The 18,664-nt window shown below is 40.2% G+C and overlaps 2 protein-coding genes across 3 annotated transcripts; both read left to right on the top strand.

Annotated features, from left to right (window-relative positions):
* Positions 1-594: 594 nt before the first annotated feature.
* LOC139541211 (zinc finger and SCAN domain-containing protein 2-like) lies at positions 595-12,137 on the top strand. 2 transcript variants are annotated; one of them, XM_071345610.1, is made up of 6 exons: positions 595-753; positions 4,173-4,243; positions 4,380-4,577; positions 5,569-5,805; positions 10,990-11,110; positions 11,369-12,137. In XM_071345610.1, exons 1-6 carry the CDS (start codon positions 606-608, stop codon positions 11,710-11,712), a joined length of 1,119 nt encoding a protein of 372 aa, XP_071201711.1. In that variant the 5' UTR covers positions 595-605; the 3' UTR covers positions 11,713-12,137. The 2 variants fall into 2 exon arrangements, with proteins under 2 accessions (XP_071201711.1, XP_071201712.1); XM_071345611.1 differs by lacking the exon at positions 595-753 and adding an exon at positions 1,140-1,339.
* A 3-nt stretch (positions 12,138-12,140) lies between these two features.
* Positions 12,141-16,911, top strand: LOC139541210 (oocyte zinc finger protein XlCOF6-like). The gene is made up of 6 exons (XM_071345609.1): positions 12,141-12,213; positions 13,584-13,663; positions 13,806-14,009; positions 14,106-14,333; positions 14,764-14,884; positions 15,035-16,911. Exons 2-6 carry the CDS (start codon positions 13,613-13,615, stop codon positions 16,297-16,299), a joined length of 1,869 nt encoding a protein of 622 aa, XP_071201710.1. The 5' UTR covers positions 12,141-12,213; positions 13,584-13,612; the 3' UTR covers positions 16,300-16,911.
* Positions 16,912-18,664: the final 1,753 nt, after the last annotated feature.

Here is an 18,664-nt window from a genome sequence, read left to right as displayed (position 1 = left end):
ACGAGCTCAGACTGGTAAAATACGTTTTCAACTTCATTAGGCCTCTTTCCAGCACAGATGCGCGAGACTCTTGGCTGCAGTAAGAAAGCCATCGCCATATGCGCCCATTCAACATAGCCTAGATTTACGTTGTTATTACTTCTAAACAAAACTTTTTGGGGTTCTCATGCAATTACGTTTTGATTGAACAGTCACTAATATTATATTTGATTGTGTTCTTTGTTAAATAACCAAAGAGACACTTTACTGCTTGAAGTGAAAGTGTTATTTTTTTATTTTTAAGTCTAATACTGTTGATTTGCGATGATGACACAAACAGCAGGACATTCCTACGAGCCTTAAAATCCAAGTATAATCCAAAAGTAGTATGACATGCTCTCATAAACAACATCTAAATATATGTTTTTTTTGCTGGCGTTCTGTAAGAACTCCCCCATGTCCAACTTTCGCGTATCGCCATCGTGCCGCAATGTTTGCAAACACAGAAAGGGGTCTAGCGGGGTTCTGTTCTTGTTGGTACATTGGTCTCGTTCAAATTCATTGAAGACATGCCTTTTCGTTCTTTTGACGTACCAATTGCAGGGAAGTATGATTCACTTTCATGTATGCCCAGCAGAGGTAGAAAAAAATACCCTTTAAAGGAAAGAAATGTATTTTCAAATTCTGGTATTTTGGTCTTTTCGAGGTTCCGTATGTGCAACCGCAATAATATTCCCCGAGTCTCGGATACTTCTGAAAACATCCATGTTACAGGTAAATATATTTTTATGCGTATATATTTATCTAAACATATATGAACTTTATTGCCATTTGATGACAAGTTAGTTGTGTAGCTAGCTGTACAAGCCATCATTTTGCCAAATAGAAGCGGATTATCTAGCTAGAATATAATAGATAGCTATCTAGCTACAAGCCAACGTTAGCTTTTGGGCAATTCCACGTACTAGTATACAAAAATATTAATAATCGCAACATGCAACAATTTCTAAGATGTTACTGAGTTACAGTTAATATAAGGTAATCAGTCAATATAAATACATTAGGCCCTAATCAATGGATTTCACATGCCTGTGAATACAGCTATGCATTTGTTGGTCACAAATACCTACATAAAAAAGGTAGGGGCGTGGATCAGAACCAGTCAGTGTCTGGTGTGACCGCCATTTGCCTCATGCAACACAACACATCTCATTCGCATAGAGTTGATCCGGCTGTTTGTGGAATGTTGTCCAACTCCTCTTCAATGGCTGTGCTAAGTGGCTGAATATTGTTGGTAACTGGAACACGCTGTCGCACACGTCCAAAGCATCCCAAACATGCTCAATGGGTGAAATGTATGGTGAGTATGCAGGCCATGGAAAAACTGGGACATTTTCAACATCCAGGAATTGTGTACAGAGCCTTGCATTATTATGCTGAAACATGAGGTGATGGTGGCGGATGAATGGCACGACAATGGGCCTCAGGATCTCATCACGGTATCTCTGTGCATTCAAATTGCCATCGATTAAAATGCAATTGTGTTCGTTGTCCATAGCTTATGCTTGCGCATACCATAACCTCAACATTGAGCACTCTGTTCACAACGTTGACATCAGCAAACTGCTCACCACACGACGCCATACACAATGTCTGCCATCTGCCCGATATCGTTGAAACTGTGATTCATCCGTGAAGAGCGCACTTCTCCAACGTGGCAGTGGCCATCAAATGTGAGTGTTTGCCCACTGAAGTCAGTTACAACTCCGAACTGCAGTTTGGTCAACATCCAGGTGAGGACGACGAGCACGCAGATGAGCCTCCCTGATAAGGTTTCTGACAGTTTGTGCATAAATTATTTCATCAGCTGTCTGGGTGGCTGGTCTCAGATGATCCCGCAGATGAAGAAACCGGGTGTGGGGGTCCTGGGCTGGCGTGGTTACATGTGTTCTGTGTTTGTGAGGCCGTTTGGACTACTGCCATATTCTCGAAAACTACTTTGGAGGTGGCTTAGGGTAGCGACATTAACATAAAATTCTCTAGCAACTGCTCTGGTGCACATTCCTGCACTCACCATGAGAATTGCACACTCCCTCAGAATTTGAGACATCTGTGGCATTGTGTTGTGTGACAAAACTACACATTTTAGTGGGTTTTTATTGTCCCCTGATCATGCTGTTTAATCAGCTTCCTGATATGCCACGAATGTCAGGTGGATGGATTATCTTGGCAAAGGAGAAATACTCACAAACTGGCATGTAAACACATTTGCGCACAAAACTGGAGAGAAATAAGCTTTGTGTATACATACTTTTCGGGTCCATTTTCCAACCTGTTAGGTACATAATCCTAACAGGGTGGAAATTTGGAACCTAAATTGGCCATAGCTCTGAGTGAGCAAGATTAAGCTAGCATAATGGTGAAAACTTGCATAGGATTTGAACTTGCACAAGATTTGAACTTCTCTATCAAACATTGAGAGAATGGCGCTGGATTGGATAGCAGCCATTTTACTGTCTGCTGGGGGGGGGGGGGGGTTGCGCTGATATTAACTGTTTTTGTACATAATGTTTCCTCCCTCATTTCCTATGACTGAAAAGAGCTTCTGAACATCAGAACAGCGATCATTAACCTTGATTTGGATAAAGATTTATACTTCAACGAGTCTGAGCATGTTGCTCACCCCCGGACCAGGCCCTAATGCTTGATTATTAGTTGATTATTTGAATCAGCTGTGTAGTGCTAGGGCAAAAAACGAAATTAATTTGGAAAAGCCTGGGGTAAGCGTAGCTGGGGAGGAAGTGTAGTTTGTCAACTGGAGGTACACACAGTATATGGATCTGTGCAAATCTGTTACAGTAAGTATATTTTTAATTTGAAACATTCTTTCTCGCTGATATCAAAGATAAAGGCCAAGTGTTTAGAAACCCGTATCATAAGCGATGATTATTAAAACAGCATCGGGATTGTAGTTCACATGGATCCAGGCGTTGGTAAAGCTGACCAGTGAAAACTCTAGGGAGTGTAAGTGTAGTAGTTCTTAGGAGCATGTCATATTGGGTGTCAAATGAAAGCTAAGGGTTTGGTCATTCATAATAAAATGCAGCTGTGATATCATTGTGGATATATCCCTCTTTGGACTTTTTGAATCCATATCTACTTGAAAGTGTTTTGTACAGAACCTTTGAAGACGGTCACTGATTGGCTGGGGGAGGAACACACACGTGTGCGTCTGTGTTTGTGATTTAGCAAATGCAGTTTTCAAGGGGTGAATTAATTGATTGTAACATCTTGATACTAGTAGTGTTGTAATAAAGATTCATTCAAATGTCCATCAGTCATTCCACTCAAATGTTTTTTTCACAGATTGTCAACATGCCACTGACAAATGCTGAAAAGCAAAAAAGATAAAGACTAAAGAAGGGAAGTTATGAGGTCAAAGAGGAACTTAAAACAGAATACATTTTCTTTGTTCAAAGTATGTTTCTTGTGTTGTGAGTTTTGTCATTTACCCTTTCAAATGTCCATACAAATTGCTAAAAGAATACAGTATTGCCTTGAGAGCATAAATGACATTTCCACCTGTGTATCTATTCAGGCTACATCATCATGAATATAATGACATTCAAATCCATAATTATTCATTTCTGTGGAGTACAAATCAGGGACCAATGATGTCATTCCATTACCATAATGATGTTACCGTGTGTTAATCCAGTTCACTTAATGTAGTTTGATAACCAAAGGTTGTTTTTGAAACTCAAGTTGATATTGCTGACTGCCCATTCTTTCTACAGACTTCTTTGAATTATAATTTGGAATAGATATTTATGTTTTTTGGAAAACTTAATTCTGTTACCAAACTGCATCTGCACAGTTCTTTAACAAACCATACCGCTCTATACTCAAGGACTACTTCTAACAATGTCCACTGGAAATGTTAACAAAACACATTTACTTAAACTTTGCAATTAATTGTTGTTTTTTGGCATACATAGAAAAATATGTGTCAGAGCATAATTCTGTTACTTTGGAATTGCCCTTAAGCTAACATCAGGGGGGAAGGTAGCTTAGCGGTTAAGACCGTTGGGCCAGAAACCGAAAAATCGCTAGTTTGAATCCCAGAGCCGACAAGGTACTTAATCCTAATTGATCTAACTCAACATTTGGGTGGTTTGTTTTGTTATTGACAGGTCACGAGTCTGTTAATCTACTGAAGATGGATCAATATGGGAGACGTGAAAGCAGTGATCAGCCAGAAGAAGTTAACCCACATTTTTATTCGTTTTTCAAAATGATAAAATATTTAGTTTTACATCTAAACTAATCGGCTATCTATTAACAAGTTTTATTGGTCAAATGTAGTTTATTCTTCTAACACCAACCATGGTCTGTTCTAGGATCACTCACTGCTTTGGAGTGAGGTTAAAGAAGAGGCTGAAGAATGTCCGATTTCAGCTGTGTCTTTAGGAGTTGAAACATCCCAGGTTTGTCAAAAGGAGGACCCCGATGAACAAGATCCTTCCTTTGACACAGTTTCAGACATACATGGAGTCACAGAGCAGGAGTGTGGACATAAAGGCATGACACATCTAAAGGTAAGTATCTCTTTAACACTGCAAGCCCACTTACAAGGCCCAGAGGTGTTAGAATTACAGTACCAGTCAAAAGTTTGGACACCTACTCATTCAATGGTTTCAAAGTAGCCACCCTTTGACTTGATAACAGCTTTGCAAACTCTTGGCATTCTCTCAACCAGTTTCACCTGGAATGCTTTTCCATCAGTCTTGAAGGAGTATGCTGAGCACCTGTTGGCTGCTTTTCCTTCAGTCTGCGGTCCAACTCATCCCAAACCATCTCAATTGGGTTGAGATCGGGTGATTGTGGAGGCCAGGTCATCTGATGCAGCACTCAATCACTCTCCTTCTTGGTCAAATAGCTCTTACACAGCTTGGAGGTTTAATGTATCCTCTGCAGCAGAGGTAACTCTGGGTCTTCCTTACCTGTGGCGGCGGTCCCATGAAAGACAGTTTCATCATAGCTCTTGATGGTTTTTGCAACTGCACTTGACGAAACTTTCAAAGTTCTTGAAATTTTTCGGATTGACTGACCTTCATGTCTTAAAGTAATGATAGACTGTCGTTTCTCTTTGCTTATTTGAGCTGTTCTTGCCATAATTTTGACTTGGTCTTTTGCCAAATAGGGCTGTCTTCTGTATACCACCCCTACCTTGTCACAACACAACCGATTGGCTCAAACGCATTAAGAAGGAAAGAAATTCCACAAATTAACTTTTAACAAGGCACACCTTTTTAATTGAAATGCATTATGAAGCTGGTTGAGGGAATGCCAAGTGTGTGCAAAGCTGTCATCAAGGCCAATGGTGGCTACTTTGAAGAATATTAAATATAAAATCTATTTTGATTTTTTTTAAATGGGTTACTACATGATTCCATATGTGTTATTTCATAGTTTTGATGTCTTCACTACTATTCTACAATGTAGAAAATAGTAAAAATAAGGAGAAACCCTTGAATGATTAGGCGTGTCCAAACTTGTGACTGGTACTTTATGTTTTCTCTGTGTCAGGTGCTGCATTCTCCAGTCCCAGTCAAAGAGGAGTCTGAAGAATGCTCCCTTCTGCCAGTAGATGAAGAGGAAGTTGCCCTATTTACAGTGAAGAAAGAAGAGAATGAAGACTGGTTGAAGTCAGGAGATGAGGATGTTGTGAAAGTGCCAGTGCCTTGGGAACCGTTGGAAACATCATCATCATGCGCCGATACAGAGGATACAGAGGACAGTGAGATGGAAAGTGATCATGTGCAGGTGAGTTCAAGCATTTAATAACGTACTGAGTGAAATACACACTTTGAGATGTTTTGTAGGGTTAGCTTCTTGTAGGGCCATACTAAAAGTTAATTTGTTCCACTAGTTGTTTTCACCATTCTGCACCCTACCTATTATACGCTGTGTACCACAAATCTAGCTTTCAGTCTTCATTCTTTCTGCCACGATGTGACTGCATATGGAGTGGGCTCCTGACATATACAGGAAGTAGGCCAGGTATAGGTGTGGCGACAATGTCTAAATTTAAGCCTATAGCTTCATAATAAAGTTAAGATTTCACAAACACAAAGCATAGCTTTCTTGAGCAGCTACTAGCTTGAGTGCTGGGCCTAGTTAGTATTCCGCCAATTCTTAAAGGTAACCCACTGGGCAAAAAACTTGTTGAATCAATGCAATTTGGCAACGTATTGTGACGTGGCTTCAGAAAGTATTAATTCCCCTTGACTTATTCCACATTTTGTTGTTACGGCCTGAATTCAACATTTATTCAAATTATTATTTTTCTCTCACCCCTCTACACACAATACCCCATAATGACAAAGTGAAAACATGTTTTAAGAAATTTTAGTCAATTTATTGAACATGAAATACAGAAATGTCTCATTTACATACGTATTCACACCCTTGAGTCAATACATGTTAGAATCACCTGTGCAGCGAATACAGCTGTGAGTCTTTCTGGGTAGGTCTAAGCTTGGAACACCTGGACTGTACAATATTGGCCTTAGGTTATTTTAGGTTATTGTCCTGCTGAAAGGTGCATTTGTTTCCCAGTGTCTGTTGGAAAGCATACTTATTTTGTTGTTGCCTGAGCTTGACTCTATTGTTTCTTTTTTATCCTACAAATCTCCCTAGTCCTTGCCGATGACAATCATACCCATAAAATAATGCAGCCACCACCATGCTTGAAAATATGAAGAGTGGTACTCAGTGATGTTGTTGGATTTTCCCCAAGCATAACATTTTGTATTCAGGACATGAAGTTCCTTTCTTTGACACATTTTTGGCAGTTTTACTTTTGTGCATTATTGCAAAAAGGATGCAAGTTTTGGGATATTTGTATTCTGTACAGGCTTCCTCCTTTCACTCTGTGCTTCTACACCTGCATTACTTGCTGTTTGGGGTTTTAGGCTGGGTTTCTGTACAGCACTTTGAGATATCAGCTGATGTAAGAAGGGCTATATAAATACATTTGATTTGATTTAGTTACTCCACAATACTAAGCTAAATGACAATGTTGTTGATCCATCAACAGTTATCTCCTATCACAGCCATTAAACTCAGCCATTAAACTCAGCCATTAAACTCACCATTGGGCTCATGGTGTAATCCCTGAGTGATTTCCTTCCTCTCCGGCAACTGAGTGGGAAGGACACCTGTATCTTTGTAGTGACTGGGTGTATTGATACACCAGCCAAAGTATAAAGAAGAACTTCACCATGCTCAAAGTGATATTCAATGTCGGCTTTATTTAAATTTTTTACCCATCTGCCAATAGGTTCCCTTTGCAAGGCATTGGAAAACCTCCCTTTGTGGTTGAATCTGTGTTTGAAATTCACTGCTCAACTGAGGGACCTTGAACAAAAATATAAACACAACATGCAACGATTTTACTGAGTTACAGTTCATATAAGAAAATCAGTCAATTGAAATACATTCATTAACCCATAATCTATGGATTTCACATGACTGGGCAGAGGTGCAGCTGTAGGCCTACCCACTTGGGAGCCAGGGCCACCCACTGGGGAGCCAGGCTCAGCTAATCAGAATGTGTTTTTCCCACACCAAAAGGCTTTATTACAGACAGAAATGCTCCTCAGTTTCATCAGCTGTCCTGCTGGCTTGTCTCGGACGATCCCGCAGGTGAAAAAGTCGGATGTGATTGTCCTGGGCTGGCGTGGTTACACGTGGTCTGCTTTTGTGACGCCGGTTGGACGTACTTACAAATTCTCTAAAATGACATTGGAGGTGGCCTATGATAGAGAAAGGAACACTACATTCTTGTAATCAGCATGCCAATTGCACGCTCCCTAAAATCTTGTGGTGTTGTGTGACAAAACTGCATATTTTAGTGGTATTTTATTCTACCCTACCAAGCAAAAAGGCAGTAACTGCTCATATTGTGGAACTGAGAAAAATTGCTTTTATTTACCTTGGTTTCACAGTAACATTTTTGCAGTTACTGCTAACATGACCCCAATTTTCTCCAAAACACAATACAATAGAGGCAGGATACTTGTCCACATGATTAAGAATGTATTTAATGTAGCAAAAATGACATTGCTCATTTGGTCCAAAATTAGTTTGTCACTGCCTTTTTGGTTGGTAGGGCAGTATTGTCCCCAGCGCAAGATGCACCTGTGTAATGATCATGCTTCTTAATCAGCTTCTTGATATGCCACACCTGTCAGGTGGGTGGATTATCTTGGCAAAGGGGAAATGCTCACTAAACGGGATGTAAACAAATTTGTGCACAAAATATTAGAGAAATAAGCTTTTTGTGCATATGGAACCTTTATGGGATCTTTTATTTCAGCTCGTGAAACATGGGACCAACACTTCCATGTTGCGTTTATATTTTTGTTCAGTATAAGTGTGGGATACAGAGATGAGGTAGTCATTCAAAAATCATGGTAAACACTATTGTACACAGAATGAGTCCATGCAACGTATTATGTGACTGGTTTAGCACATTTTTACGCCTGAACTTATTTAGGCTTGCCTCAAGAAAGGGGTTGAATACTTGTTGATTCACGATATCTCTGCTTTTCATTATTAATTCATTAAAAAAAATGTCTATAAACATAATTCCACTTTGACATTATGGGGTGTTATGAGTGACACATCTAAATGTAATCATTTTAATTACGGCAGTAGCGCAGCTACTGGGAAACTTTGATGGGGTGGGGGCCACAAAAAGACGGAACTCATCATGAGTGGCCGCAGTGGCTCATGGGTCTGCGTACCCACATCCAATGTTGATATTTGATTGCGTTGTCAACCACACACAATTCAATATGACTTTCGTAATAACTTTAAGCTAAGGCTGTTTTCTTTATCTTACAAACTAATGTAATAGTATTTATTGAAACTTAAAATGAGTAACACATCCATGGCCACATTTTGAGGTTACGGTAACTATAAATGTCTTATGGAATCATAGAAAGGGTGCATGTTCAAGATAGCATGCAAAGGTCGCAGGTCTGTAGATCTTCACAATTGCTATAATAATCTGCACAGAATCTCAGAACAGAATTGATTGCACTATGTACTTTTAATGTAATCTCTAACTGCAATCCAGGTCATTTGGTTGTGCTATTAGATAAAGCACAGTGATGACACATTAAGTTGTTTTATAAATACAAAATATCTGACATTGTATTCCCATTTGAACTTTGCTGTGCTTTTAAATGCCTGAAAGTACACTGATAACACATTTACACTGAGTATACCAAACAGGAACACCTTCCTAATATTGAGTTGCACCCCCCCACACTTTTGCCCTTAACAGCCTCAATTTGTCGGGGCATGGAATCTACAAGATGTTGAAAGCGTTCCACAGGGATGCTGGCCAATGTTGACTCCAATGCTTTCCCCAGTTCTTAGGTTGGCTGGATGTCCTTTGGGTGGTGGACCGTTCTTAATAAATAAGGGAAACTTTTGAGCATGAACAAACCAGCAACATTGCAGTTCTCAAATCAAACTTTATTTGTCACGTGCCAAATACAACAAGTGTAAACTTTACCGTGAAATGCTTACTTACAAGCCCTTAACCAACAGTGCAGTTCAAGAAGAAGAAAATATTTACCAAGTAGACTAAAATAAAAAGTAATAATAAAAAGTAACAATAACGAGGCTGTATACAGAGGGCACCGGTACCGAGTCAGTGTGCGGGGGTACAGGCTAGTACAGGCTAGTTGAGGTAATCTGTACATGTAGGTGGGGGCGAAGTGACTGTGCATAGGTAACAAACAGCAAGTAGCAGCAGTGTACAAAAGGAGGTGGGGAGGTCAATGTAAATTGTCCGGTGGTGAATTTATGAATTGTTCAGCGGTCTTATGGCTTGGGGGTAGAAGCTGTTGAAGAGCCTTTTGGTCCAAGACTTGGCGCTCCGTTACCGCTTGCCATTCGGTAGCAGAGAAAACAGTCTATAACTTGGGTGACTAGAGTCTGACAATTTTATGGGATTTCCTCTGACACCGCCTATTATATAGGTCCTGGATGGCAGGAAGCTTGGCCCCAGTGATGTGCTGGGCCGTTCGCACTACCCTCTGTAGCGCCTTACGGTCAGATGCCGAGCAGTTGCCATACCAGACGGTGATGCAACTGGTCAGGATGCTCTCGATGGTGCAGCTGTAGAACCTTTTGGGGATCTGGGGACCCATGCCAAATCTTTTCAGCCTCCTGAGGGGGAATAGGATTTGTCGTGCCCTCTTCACGGCTGTCTTGGCGTGTTTGGACCATGATAGTTCATTGGTGATGTGGACACCAAGGAACTTGAAACTCTCGACCTGCTCCACTACAGCCCCGTCGATGTTAATGGGGGCCTGTTCGGCCCGCCTTTTCCTGGAGTCCACGATCAGCTCCTTAGTCTTGCTCACATTGAGGGAGAGGTTGTTGTCCTTGCACCACACTGTCAGTTCTCCGAAAACCTCCCTATAGGCCGTTTCATTGTTGTCGGTGATCAGGCCTACCACTGTTGTCGTCAGCAAACTTAATGATGGTGTTGGAGTCGTGCCTGGCCGTGCAGTCGTGGCCAAGTTCTTGACACAAACCGGTGCACCTACTACCATACCCAGTTCAAAGGCACTTACATTTTTTGTCTTGCCCATTCACCCTCTGAATGGCACACATGTCATGGAAAGAGCAGGTGTTCTTAATGCCTTGTATACTCAGTGTAGATGACAACTAAACCAAAAATCTGACATTGTTATTCTATTGGAATTCAATTGTTCTTTTAGATGTTTGAAAGTATAGTGATAACACATTGGGAATTCAACAAACTTCTGGCTGTCTTTTTGAGCGGGTGAATAAAGGATAAACTCTCATTGATCAACGTCTCAACCAAATATTATAAAAATTTCCACCTTGAAATTACGTTGTGTGCCCAGTGGGAACCGACTTTCTGACTGAACTGAATCCCCCCTCATCTCTGCTTCAAAGGACTGTGAAAACCATGAGCGTGATGTTTCAAGAGGAGTGAAGATTAAAGATTGTAGCAGGACATCATTGGATCCAGGGACGGTACCAGATAGAGATGAGAAAGCTAATGCTGTTGATTTCAGTGAGTACCATTGGTGGGGTGGGTTGCAGTTATGGTCTAGATATAATAATGTGTTACATGTAAATGACAAATAGTTAATGAGCAATGAAACATCTCACTGGGCACAAACATCAATTCAATATCTATTCCATGTTGGTTCAACGTCATTCCATTGAAATGACGTGGAAACAACATTGATTCAACCAGTGTGTGCCCAGTGGAATGGCTCTAATGGAGTAGAACTTGAGTTCATTTGATGTTTTTCTCGCTTTCCTGTAGGTGGCTTTGAAGGGGGGTCCTCCTTCTACCCCTGCCCCCATTGTGCAATCGGCTTCACCATAGAACGCTTTTTCCTTGGGCACCTGAAGAGGGACCACCCTAAAGATTACATTGAAATGCTGAAGACTGGGAAAATCAAAGCCTATAAAAGAGGGAGTTTACGGGTGACCCCAGCCACATGCCCGCAATGTGGCAAGAGCTTCACCAATAAATATGTTATGCAAACGCATCAGAGGACTCATGCAGGGAAGAAATCCCATCACTGTGCAGACTGTGGGAAGAGCTTTGTCTACGCTGATGGACTTAAAAGACACAGATGGACTCACGCTGGGGAGAGCATATAAATGCTCTTGAGTGTGGCAAAGGATTCAGCGGACGAACTAGTCTGACCAGCCATGAAATTATCCATACAGGAGAGGGACCATTTAAATGCTCTTTTTGGGGAAAGGATTCAATTAGGACGTAACTTAAAACGTCACCAACGATTCTGTGTAAAGACAGAGTAAAGTTGTAACGGAAGAAGTACATATATGATCTTTAGTGAGTAGGTGTCAGAGGATTGCAATAAAGAACATATTATAAATATATGATAATGTAACTGATGTAATACACTGCCACCTAATTAAGTATGTTATTGGTACATCTAGTTGAAAATGTAAATCATTCAAGACAGGCCTTTTCCTTATCTGACGTAGGATTCATGTAAATGTATGCCCAGCAGATGGCAGTAAAATACATTTTAAAGGAAAATAAAATATTTTCAAATTGGTCTTTTCGAGTTTCCGTATGTTCAACCTTAATAATATTCCCTGAGACTTAGATATGTCTATGTAACTAGCAAGCAGGTAAAGATATTTTCCTTGTTTATATGAGCTTTATTGCCATTTGATGACAAGTTGGGTATGTAGCTAACTATACAATCCATCTGTTTGCTAGCTATAACAGATAACTTTAGTTAGCTAACGTTAGCTAGTATGCTTTAGGGCAATTCCACGTACTAGTACAGTACCGGTATAACAAAGAGTAGCTATAACGTTACATGTTTGAAGACTAGGTATTATGAAGGACCCATTAGGACCAACGTGTGTAGTTCATAGGAGCATGTCAAATGAAAGCAAAGAGTGCGTGTCTGTCGTACTTCATTATCAAATGCAGCTGGGATCTCATTGTGGAGCTAGCTAGCTATTCCGCTTTGGACTTTTCGAATCCACCTCCACTTGAAAACGTTTGACTTAACCTCATTATCTTATTAGCAAGCGAGAAACAATTACAGTTGTGTGTTCTTTCTCGAATGCAGTTCTTGAAGGGGTGAATTAATTGATTGTAAACATCTTGATACTAACGTTAGTGTTGTAATAAAGATTCATTCAATTGTCCATCAGTCATTCCACTCAAATGTATTATTCACAGATTGTCACCATGCCACTGACAAATGCTGAAAAGCAAAGAAGATGCAAAGACTAAAAGAGAAATGGAATTATGAGGTCAAATAAAAATACTTAAAACGGAATGTGTTTTAAATCACAGGCTAAAATACAGAACATGTATGCTGTGTTTTGCAATTATCTTTAAAAATTTAGAAACTCATTGCTAAAAGAAGAAATTACCTTGAGAGGATATATTACATATTTCTACCTCTAACTATTCAGGCTACATCATCATGAATGTAATGACATTCAAACCCATAATTATTGATTTCTGTGGAGTACAAATCAGGGACCAATGATGTCATTCCATTACCATAATGATGTTACCGTGTGTTAATCCAGTTCACTTAATGTAGTTTGATAACCAAAGGTTGTTTTTCAAACTAAAGTTGATATTGCTGACTGCCCATTTTTTTTCAGCAGACATCTTTGAATTATAATTTGGAGCAGATATTTACATTTTTGGAAAATGTCACAAAGAAAAAAAAGATTCATACCATCATTCTGTTACCAAACTTGGCATCTGCACAGTTCTTTAATAAACCATACCACTCTATGCACAATTACTACTTTTAACAATGCCCTCTGAAAATGTACTTAAACTTTGCAGTGAATTGTTTTTGTTTGACATACATTTAAAGTGAAACGTCTGACTCAGTATAATTCTGTTATTCTGGAATTGCCCTTTAGCTACCATCAACATTGGTGTCATTGTTGACTTTCATATGGGCTTTGTTGATCCTTGTGATCTAACTAAACATCTGGGTGGGTTGTTTTTTTATTGGCAGGTCACGAGTCTGTTCATCATCTGCTGAAGATGAATCAATATGGGAGATATGAAAGCAGTGATCAGCCAGAAGAGCTTTTTGTAGGTTAACCCACACTTCATGCATTCTTCAAAATGAGAAGCAATTTCATTATACAATATCTAAAACGAGCGGCTATTCATTAACAAGTTTTATTGGTCAAATAGATGTTATTCTTCTAACATCAACCATGGTCTGTTCTAGGATCCCTCACTGCATTGGAGGCAGGTCAAAGAGGAAGCTGATGAACTCCAGATTTCAACTGTGCCATTAAGAGTTGAGAAGTCCCAGGTTTGTCAAAATGAGGACTCTGATGAACAAGATACCTCCTTTGATCCACTTTCAGACATCCATGTAGTCACAGAGCAAGAGTGTGGACATAAAAGCATGACTTACCTCAAAGTAAAGGTAAGTGCCTCCTTAACACTGTGCAAGCTCATTTACGAGGCCCAGAGTTATTGTTAGAATGATGATGCTGAATGAATGATGTTTTCTCTGTGTCAGGTGCTGCCTACTCCAGTCCCAGTCAAAGAGGAGTCTGAAGAATGCTCCCTTCTGCCAGTAGATGAAGAGGAAGTTGCCTTAATTACAGTTAAGGAAGAAGAGAATGAAGACTGGTTGAAGTCAGAAGATGAGGATGTTGTGAAAGTGCCAGTGCCTTGGGAACCATTGGAAACATCATCATCATGCTCAGATACAGAGGACAGTGAGATGGAAAGTGATAATGTGCAGGTGAGTTCAAGCATTTAATAATGTACTTACTGAAATACACACTTTGATATGTTTTGTAGGGTTAGCTTCTTGTAGGGTCAAACTAAAGGTGTCTTCATTCCTAGTTGTTTTGACCGTTCTGCACCTTACCTATTAAAAGCTGTGTACCCCAAACCACAAACCTAGCTTTAAACCTTCATTCTTTCTGCCACTAATTGACTGCATTTGGAGTGGGCTACTGACATACAAGAAGTAGGCCAGGTATAGGTATGGCGACAATGTCTAAATTTAAGCCTATAGCTTCATAATAAAGTTAAGATTTCACAAACACAAAGCATAGCTTTCTTGAGTAGCTACTAGCTTGAGTGCTGGGCCTAGTTAGTATTCCGCCAATTCTTGAAAATACTGTAACTGACTTTGACTGAATACCCGCCTCATTTCTGCTTCAAAGGACTGTGAAAACAATGAGCATGACGTTTCAGGAGGATTGAAGATTGAAGATTGCAGCAAGACATCATTGGATCCAGGGATGACACTAGATACAGATGAGAAAGCTAATGCTGCTGATTTCAGTGAGTACAATTGGTGGGGTGGGTTGCAGTTATGGTGTAGAGATATAATAATGTGTTACATGTACATGACACGTTTCATTTCTCAATAACTATGGCTCTATAATGAAATATAACTGTAGTTCATTTGATGTTTTTATCTCTGTCCTTTAGGTGACTCTAAAAATGGGTCCTCCTCCTTCTACCCATGCCCTCATTGTACGCTCGGTTTCACCATAGAACGCTTTTTTCACGGGCACCTCAAGAGGGCCCACCCTGAAGAGTACATCACTCTGCTAAAGTTTCGGAAAATCATAGCAACCCAAGCCACATGCCCACAATGTGGCAAGAGCTTCTCCAATAAATATGTTATGAAAACACATCAGAAGAGTCACACAGGAGAGAAACCATATCACTGTGCAGACTGTGGGAATAACTACGTCTTCGCTGATTCACTCAAAAAACACAGATGTGGGAAAGGATTACGAAGACAAACCCATCTGACCAGATATGAAATGATCCCCACAGTAGAGAGACCATATACATGCGTTCAGTGTGGAAAAGGATACAGATTTCAAACCCAACTGACTAGCCATGAAAAGAGCCACACAGGAGAGAGACCATATAAATGCTCTCAGTGTGGAAAAGAATACAGAAGACCAGCCCATCTCAAAAGACATCAAATTACCCACACTGAAGAGAGGCCATATGATTGCCTCAGGTGTAAGAAGTCATTCTACCGGCCGGAAACTCTAAAAGCACACCAGAAAACCCATACAGGAGAAAAGCCTTATCGGTGCTCTCAGTGTGACAAATGTTTTGGCTTTTCCAGAGACCTTAAGAGACATCAGTTGACACATACAAGGGAGACCCACACTGGACAGAGGTCCTATGATGTCCACGAGTGTAAGAAGTCCTCCGGCCAGCTGGAAGCCTTCAATGCACACCAGAAAACACACAAAGTAGAAAAGCCTAAGCCTTATCAGTGCTCTCAGTGTGACAAATGTTTTGGCTTTTCCAGAGATCTTAGAAGACATCAGTTGACACATACAGGGGAGAAACCGTTTAGTTGCCCCCAATGTGAAAAATGTTTCGGTAGGAAATGGGAATTGACGTACCATCAACGGACACACAGCGGAGAGAGGCCTTACCACTGCTCTGAGTGTGGACAGAGCTTTAGCCTAAGGGGGAACTTTAAACGCCACCAGCAGAGCCACACAGGGAAGAAGACGTTTCACTGCACTCAGTGTGACAAGAGTTTCTTCAGAGCGGCTCACCTGAAAACCCATCTCCTCATTCACAATAGAACCAAAACAGTGGTCTGCTCTAACTGTGGGAAAGGGTTCAACCATGACGGGAACTTAAAACGTCACCAACGATTCTGTATGAAGACAGAGCAAAATTGTAATGCACCCCCATCTGTAGAAGTACAGATATGATATTTAGTGTGGTGTCAGAGGATGGTAATAAAGAACATATTACGAATGATATAATAATGTAATACAATGCCATCTCATTATAAGTCTGTTCTTTTTGGTACATTTATCTCTAGTTCAAAATCATTCAAGAGAGGCCTTTTTGTTCTCTGACGACTGTAGGGGAGTAGGATTCACTTTCATGTATGCCCATTAGGTGTAAGTAAAATAGGAAAGTATTTTTACATGTAGTGGTACTTTTTACTTTTCGAGATTCTGTATGTGCAACCGCAATAATATTAGCTGACCTTCCGATACTCCTGAAAATCATCCATGTAACTAGCTAAAGGTAAAGATATTTCCGAATATATATATTTAAACATATATGAGTTTTATAAAGCCATTTGAGGACAAATTGGGTGTGTAGCTGACTATACAAGCCTTATGTTTGCCAGATAGAATAAATTAGGGCAACTCCACAAAGCGTTACTAGTCGTTTCAAATAGGGTGCTAGTATGGTATAACAAAGAGAGTAGCTAGCTATGTATGTTTGAAACTGTTTAAAGACCCATGTGGACCAACATGTGAAGTTCATACGAGCATCGAGTTGGGTGTCAAATAAAAGCTAAGAGTGTCTGTTTGTCTGTGTGTGTTCTGTTCTAATAAAATGTAGCTGGGATATCTTTGTGGATCTATCCCTCTTTGGACATTTCTAATCCACCTCCACTTGAAAGCGTTTGACTTTGGGTCATTGATTGGCAAGGAAGAACACAAACATAGTTGTGTGTTTCAAATGCAGTTCTTGAAGGGGTGAATCAATTGATGGTAAATATATTGATAGTAGTGTTGTAATAAAGATTCATTCAAATGTCCGTCTTTTCACTCAGATGTATTATTCACAGGTGTCACCATGCCACTGACAAATTCTGAAAAGCAAAATAGACTAAGAGAAGAAAATGTAGGTTTATGCTTTGTGAGTAAAAAAAAAAATCTATTACCCTTTCAAAGGTCCATAAGATGACATGACCTTTGATGAGAGCATATATTACCTCATTTATACCACTAACTATTTAGGCTACATCCTCATGAACAGAATGATGTTCAAATATATAATTATGCATTTGTGTGTAGTACAATTCAGGGACCCAGGATGTCATTCTCTTACTGGGAATGAATCCACTTCACTTAATGTAGGTTGCATCTGCACAGTTCTTTAACAAGCCATACAACTTTTTGAACAAGGATTATGTAGCCTACTTTTAACACTGTCCACTGAAAACATGACAAAAACACATTTACTTAAACTCGAATTGTTTTTGTTTGACACATTTCAAAGTGAACAATATGAGTCTCAGCATAATCCTGTTACTATGGAATGGCCCTTTAGCTAATATCAACATTGGTGCCATTAGCTAGGTTTCCATCCAATTGGTGATAGATTTTCATGCGACTGTTGTAGAACCTTTATGAGCATGTTTCCACAAAATGTCCTTTCACTGATACCTTCATGTACCGAATTAAAATAAATAAATAGAAAGGTCAAATCAAAGTTTATTTGTTATGTGCGCCCGAATACAATAGGTGTAGACCTTACAGTGAAATGCTTACTTACAGGCTCTAACCAATAATGCGGAAAAAAATGTGTGTGTGTGTAGGTAAGTAAAGAAATAACAACAGTAAAAAGACATTTGAAAATAACAGTAGCAAGGCTATATACAGACACCGGTTAGTCAGGCTTATTGAGGTAGTATGTACATGTAGGTATGGTTAAAGTGACTATGCATATATGAAGAACAGAGAGTAGCAGTAGCGTAAAATGAAGGGTTGGCGGGTGATGGGACACAATGCAGATAGACCGGCTAGCCAATGTGCGGGAGCACTGGTGGGTCGGGCCAATTGAGGTAGTATGTACATGAATGTATAGTTAAAGTGACTATACATATATGATAAACAGGGAGTAGCAGCAGTGTAAAATAGGGGTTGGGGGGGGGCACACAATGCAAATAGTCCGGATAACCATTTGGTTACCTGTTCAGGAGTCTTATGGCTTGGGGGTAAAAACTGTTGAGAAGCCTTTTTGTCCTAGACTTGGCACTCCGGTACCGCTTGCCATGCGGAAGTAGAGAGAACAGTCTATGACTGGGGTGGCTGGGGTCTTTGACCATTTTTAGGGCCTTCCTCTGACAACGGATGGCAGACAGCTTTGCCCCAGTGATGTACTGGGCCAGACGCACTACCTTCTGAAGTGCCTTGCGGTCGGAGGCCGAGCAATTGCCGTACCAGGCAGTGATGCAACCGGTCAGGATGCTCTCGATGTTGCAGCTGTAGAACCTTTTGAGGATCTCAGGACCCATGCCAAATATTTTTAGTTTCCTGAGGGGGAATAGGC

Source organism: Salvelinus alpinus, chromosome 16, assembly GCF_045679555.1.
Source record: "Salvelinus alpinus chromosome 16, SLU_Salpinus.1, whole genome shotgun sequence".
Taxonomy (NCBI): Eukaryota; Metazoa; Chordata; class Actinopteri; order Salmoniformes; family Salmonidae; genus Salvelinus; species Salvelinus alpinus.
This window is presented reverse-complemented; position numbering and strand designations above follow the sequence as displayed.

Excerpts from the sequence above, each read along its gene's own strand:
- LOC139541211 (XM_071345610.1), top strand. The coding sequence starts at position 606 with ATGCCCAGCAGAGGTAGAAAAAAATACCCTTTAAAGGAAAGAAATGTA. Across the intron at positions 5,806-10,989 it reads TGGAAAGTGATCATGTGCAG|GACTGTGAAAACCATGAGCG; the intron begins GTGAGTTCAAGC and ends TCTGCTTCAAAG. Across the intron at positions 11,111-11,368 it reads AGCTAATGCTGTTGATTTCA|GTGGCTTTGAAGGGGGGTCC; the intron begins GTGAGTACCATT and ends GCTTTCCTGTAG.
- LOC139541210 (XM_071345609.1), top strand. The coding sequence starts at position 13,613 with ATGAATCAATATGGGAGATATGAAAGCAGTGATCAGCCAGAAGAGCTT. Across the intron at positions 13,664-13,805 it reads ATCAGCCAGAAGAGCTTTTT|GATCCCTCACTGCATTGGAG; the intron begins GTAGGTTAACCC and ends GGTCTGTTCTAG. Across the intron at positions 14,010-14,105 it reads TGACTTACCTCAAAGTAAAG|GTGCTGCCTACTCCAGTCCC; the intron begins GTAAGTGCCTCC and ends TCTCTGTGTCAG.